Source organism: Raphanus sativus, unplaced genomic scaffold, assembly GCF_000801105.2.
Source record: "Raphanus sativus cultivar WK10039 unplaced genomic scaffold, ASM80110v3 Scaffold3439, whole genome shotgun sequence".
Classification (NCBI taxonomy): domain Eukaryota; kingdom Viridiplantae; phylum Streptophyta; class Magnoliopsida; order Brassicales; family Brassicaceae; genus Raphanus; species Raphanus sativus.
Genome location: NW_026618745.1, coordinates 4,910 through 10,952, shown reverse-complemented (window position 1 = coordinate 10,952; position 6,043 = coordinate 4,910). Strand labels below are relative to the sequence as shown.

General features: G+C 32.7%; 1 protein-coding gene across 1 annotated transcript; it reads right to left on the bottom strand.

The window, feature by feature from the left end:
- Positions 1–2,894: 2,894 nt before the first annotated feature.
- On the bottom strand, positions 2,895–4,320 carry LOC108846017 (membrane-associated kinase regulator 5). The gene is made up of 2 exons (XM_018619228.2): positions 3,351–4,320; positions 2,895–3,255 (listed from the first exon to the last, which is right to left on the bottom strand). Exons 1-2 carry the CDS (start codon positions 4,201–4,203, stop codon positions 3,155–3,157), a joined length of 954 nt encoding a protein of 317 aa, XP_018474730.1. The 5' UTR covers positions 4,204–4,320; the 3' UTR covers positions 2,895–3,154.
- Between the last annotated feature and the right edge of the window lie 1,723 nt (positions 4,321–6,043).

Sequence of the window (6,043 nt, the reverse complement as noted above, 5' to 3'; positions counted from 1 at the left end):
ATGTTCTAGTAAAGAAAAAAATGTCCACAGTTAGGATGGACAAATATTCATTAGTTTCTTTATATCTGTTACTTAACATTTACTCGCTTCAATTTTTAAGTATTCATCGTTGTTAAATCAAGTATTAAGTCGTTGAATTTTGCTATTTGCAAAGCAAATATAAGACAAGTATCATAAAAAGTTAGCGAATTGGCTTGATATTACTCGCTAATTATTTTGCGACTGAAAAGAAATGATAATTAAACCATAAAAATGAAAACCTTAAAAGATATTTTTTTTGTTTAAAGAAGTAAACCATATTTTTATATCATAATTTTCTCTAATATAATATTATCTAGAAAGTAATTAATAAAATTTTGAAAATATAACCAAATAATTCATAAGTACTATTCCCTCCGGTTTTTAATATAAGTTGTTTTATAACTATGCACATAAATTAAGAATATCATTAATTTCTTATGTTTTTTAGACAAAAATATCATTAATTATTTAACTAACCACAAATCAATCAATGCAAAAATAAATGATATTTATCATTGGTCAAACAACATTAACTCTTAATAAATTTTACATAGAAAATCGAAAACGTCATATAATTTGGAACAAAAAAATTCTTTTAAAACGACTTATATAAAAGAACGGAGAGAGTAGTAAATAGTGTAAGTAATCGAGCAAGCCAAGCCAAGTAACTTGCAAGTAACATATATTTGGACAAGTATTAGAAATAATAAGTATCCGTTTTCGATAGGTCAATTACATGTCTGAAAATCCATTATTCATGAAAGACAAGCCAAGTATTAAATATACGTAAAAAAAAAGTACTCGGCTTCGGTTTGCACTCACCCCTATCTTAATTTAACAAACAAGTCTACCCTGTGCACTCTTTTTTTTCTTGGAGAACCTGTAGTCTGTACTCAAAGTCTCTGTATCAATAGTTGAAATGTAGTTCACATAGGCAAACATAATAAAATGATGAACATATGAAAACATTCATTGTGCTTGCCCATTAACCAATTCCCCCTCAAAATCTGAAGCTTTTAAATGGAGCAAATATATAAATGTATCAAACTGGTGCTTTATTCCAAATTTAGGAGGTAAGTGTTGTGAATGCTTTTTACAGATTTTTATAGCCATTTTAATTTATCAGTTGTGTTTTAAGAAAATAATTTAAAGCTATGTTCCTAAAACTAAAATAGAACAAAATTGTTTTTAAAAATCAATTTTAGAGCTTTATATTTAATGGTTTGAAAATTATTAATATAAATTTGCAGTCATATAATCTACTGTTACAGAAAAAAATTACAGCATATATTTATAACTAAAAAGTAAAAGAATTAAAACATTTACCAATCACCTCCTTTGTATTACTTTGAGGATGCAGGTGACAAAATTTTGTAAATTCTGTTGGGATTGTGAAATCCCATGTCCAACTCTATTTTATCTGATTAGTACGATATTGTCTACTTTGGGCCTTAATGATAAGTCCGCATGGATTTGTTTCTGGGACTCTTTCCCAAAAGGCCTCGTACTAATTAGAGTTGGACTTCTCTTTATATATTAGACACTTCTTGTCTAATTCTCCAATGTGGGACTTAGATTGCATCTCTCATTCTCCCCCTCAATCTAAGAATCACATTCATCTCGTGTCCTTTCCTCCATCGAATTGAGGATGATCCTCGTCCTCCAACATCACAGGTTTCATGATCTTCTGATTCGATCTCTGCCACATACACCTCTCATCATTCCTAACTCATAGGATATACCCATTTTTCTTTCGAAGGGTATTTAGGTCTTCTTCCAGATTTCTCGTCAACCGCTCTGATACCAATTGTTGGGATTGTATGAGTCCATGTCCAACTCTATTTTATCTGATTAGTACGATATTGTCCACTTTGGGCCTTAATGATAAGCCCGCATGGATTTGTTTCTGGGACTCTTTCCCAAAAGGCCTCATACTAATTAGAGTTGGACTTCTCTTTATATATTAGACACTTCTTGTCTAATTTTCCAATGTGGGACTTAGATTGCATCTCTCAAATTCGGACTTCGATTTTATTCTATAAATGAATGGATTCTGAGTGATGACAGATTGAAGAGAGCAACCTGATAGATATACAGACAAAATTATACTACACCATATATAGAGGTCAAGATGATGAATATTAGCAGTGCCGTCAGAGTTCATATATATTTTCTTGGAAAGTGGACGGTGGACCACTGAGTGTCAAGTCACTTCCAAATGCACAAGTGAGGAAAGCTTACATTAATTTAAATATTAATTTCTAATTTAATTTTTAACTTTTATTTTTCTAAACAAAATCGTAAACAAGATAATTTTTCTTACACTTTTAAAAGGAATATTTACCAGGGACATACAAATCCAGTAGTATTACGCTGAATTCATATATTATTGTGGCAATTATGCCAAAATACATAGGATCTAACTGGTGACCAAGGAATGAAGAGGAATAATGCATTCCTTAATGTTCCTAACAAATTTTACCATTCATTAGGAATAGTCATTTTTTTTCATTCCTTCTCATTCCTTTTATTGTAGAGAATTAAAGAACAAATTTATTCCTCACTAAATTTGATATGGAATAACCGTTCCTCATCATTCTCATAATTTTATTCCCATCAATTCTTTTCCTTTTTGTTCCTACTATTCCCGAGATGATCACCAGTTAGACCCATAATCATATATTCAAATGCGAATTTTCAGTTTTCAATGGACTTTATTTTTAAAAAAAACTGAACGGATTTTTCAGTATCCACTCTATAAACAATCTTTTTTATACATAATAATGTCATAATCAAAAGCTCAAAGCAATTTTCTGCAAGACATATTTTTAGCTCATTTCTGTGAAAGTTAATTATGGTATATTGTGAGATGTGTGACAGACGAAGACGACAGAGTTATGTAATAAATATATACTCACATTAACTTTTTTTTTTACTCCCATTTACTAAATTTTCAATTCTCTAGGTGTCAGGATTCACATAATGATCCGTCACTACACAAAGCCAAAAAGGAGACCCATCACTAATCTGAAACGTTACTGATCCTGCAACAAGATTTTTCTATTTTCCCATTTTGAACTATTTTTTTCAAAAGAAACTAAAATCTCGTCTTCTATTACAAACAAAAAAAAACCTAATTGCTAATCTTCTCCCGCTGTTCTTGGATTGAAGTCAGGCCATCTATTGATTTCTCCGACATTGAAACGCTTGATAATCTTGAAAACAAATACGAATCTACAAAAATAAAGATAAGAATTTTAATTACCATTTTCGGAAATTTATCTTAAACTAAAATCAAATAATCCAAAATATGGAAATTCATAATTTACCTTCAGACGACGAAGTACTGAGTTTCTCTTGCGAGTAAGATTCACTGCTAGATCGCGGTAACGTACAAGATTCTGACCCGTGAAACGATTTCTTGCAGTGGAGAATGGCACTTTGAATCCCATCTTGTTGCACCTGTAAAGACTCGTCGAGTCTCTTCGCCGGAGACATCACTCCGACAGCCGCAGACGCCGACCGGCTCTTCCCAAGTTGTCTTCGAATCCCCGACGGTATATTCTTCCTCTGTTTCTCCCTCGCCGTCGCCGGTGAAGACGCCGGAGATGTAGTTACACTGTTGATGCTCTGTTTCTTCGTTGTTTTGTTGTATAAAGGCTTTATGAGATCAAAGAATCTCTTCGAGGAAGAAACAGAGGAAACAGAGTCCTCGAAGAACATCATGTCGGGTTTGAGCTGTGGCTTCGCAGTGGTCGTCGTTTTTCTGAAGCTCGTTGTTGATGTTTCGTCTTCGAGTTTGAACCTTACGTTGAGGCTTCTGTTGTTTTCTTTCTTCTTGAAGGAGAAAGCACGAAACTTTCGACCGGTGTTAAGTGGAGTGGTCGGAGATTGAGGTTTGGAAGTGGGTTCGACGACAGGGATGACTTTGCTTTTAGAGACAGAGAACGTCGTTGTCTGTTTTACTTCTCTCTCTTCAGGGGTTTTGTTTTTCTGTAAGGAGAAGTCCGAGAGAGAAAACTCGAGGTCGAAGAAGGAATCATCTCCTTCGCAGAGATCGACGTAGGAATCTTCTAACGATGTGGAGGATCTGACGGTGGATTCTGAGATTCTGGTTTCACGGCGGGGTTTATTGCCGGTGGTGTTCGTTAGCCAGAGTTTCATAAAGGTGAGAGCTTCCATTAGGGGAGAGAGAGAGAGAGTGGGAGAGAGAGGGAGAGTAAAGAGCTTGGCTTTGTCAACGGGAATGGGCACGTCAGGTTTTAAAGGAAGAAGCAAGTGAAGGTGAGCTTTTCAAAATAATCTTTTTATTTGTTTTTTGTGAAGGGAGAAAAAGATTAATGAAAATGGCATTTAAGATGAATTTTTTTATTTTTTCAGTAGTGATATTTCTCTACTTTTATTATCGTTCTTTTCTTTTTCTTTTCTTTTTTACTTTTGCCTTTTTTTTAATGCACATGCTAAAACATTTGTTCCATCTATTGTCTTCATTTGTTTATCACTGTATCCACAACAAATACTATATGGTAGTAGCTTTTGTAAGCTAAAGTGCTTTTTGTTTGTTTTTTGGTGTCAAATAACAATATTTACATCTCAAACAATGAATTATTTTGGAAAGAAGAGCTTAGAACATTGCATTAGTACTTAAAGAAGAGCAATATTCACTACATTCCTCTTTTTTGTGCACAAAATGATCGCATTAATACTTAAAGATGGCTACATGCTATATATGAGAAATTGTTACACACCTGAACAATATAAAAGAAAAGAAACAAAGCCACACCCAAGCTAAAACATGAAAACATATCACAACATGATAGGATCATAGGAATTACCGAAAAATTTGCAAATTCCTGTGAGATGCTTAGGACAGGCATGGTCAGAAGATTCCAAGATCATGTTCAGAACTCTGAAACCTTTGTCCAAAGATGGAGACAATACATAAGCAACTGTAATCTTCAATATCCAAATCCAAGTCCAGCTGTAATCTTAGAAGATTCAAGCAAATAAAAGTATAACCATTGCAATCACCATCGCTATTCAGCGACTTTTTTTTACTTCATTGACTAGTTTCTCACTACTTATAAGTTTCATTATACTTATATGTATAGTTATATGTGATCAATCTTTTTCGAATATTATCCAAAAGCTACATAATCGAGAAAGCAAATTTCTTAAGAACTCAATAAAATTTGTCAGGATTACTAGTTTTTAAATACAACTATACGATAATATTAATATCATGTCAGAATTGTCAATAGTTTGATCAAATTTTGGATTAATACAAAAACCTTGAAACATAATTAACTATAACTATATTAACGTGTTTTGGTTATAATTGTTTGAGAGTATCGATAGAATAGAACCCCCCACGAACTTATATATAAGGTAGCAAAAAGAAGACAAACGAAGAACACGGAAGTTTATTAATAAGTTAAAGTTCAAAAAAAAGTTTATTAATAAGAATGACAAACGAATGTTTACTCAGAAAATGAAGAAGAGTTGGGCTCTCTGCGTTCTTGCCCATTTTATTTAAAGGCGAGTTCGTGTTCTTTTTCGTGACAAAGGTATATGTGGCCTATTACATAGTTCACTTTTCCTTTTCTCTCTATTATGAAAGAATAAGTTGTTTACTGTGTATGTGTTCATACATTTATACCAAAGGTTTTAACCTCAAAAGCTTTGACTTCAAAAGCTATTTCTTTTGTGAATTTCAAAAATTTCGACCTTCTGTCACTTTAAAATCTAAAGAACGGTTTGCTTTGTAACTTTTTCTTTGCTTCAAAACATAATCTTCTAACTTTAATACAAATGAGAATCAAAATATTAATTTTTAACAAGTTATTGATTAGCCTTATGTTTTATACTTTTCAGCTTTGTTTTCTATATTTTCTAATTCAATTTTAAGATTCCATTCTTGTTCTAGTATTCTTGTTTTCACTGGAGCAACGTATGAACCAACAAAGCAAAATAATCCAGTTCCCCTTGTTCCATACTTGACTAGTTCCATCAGATTGCTTTT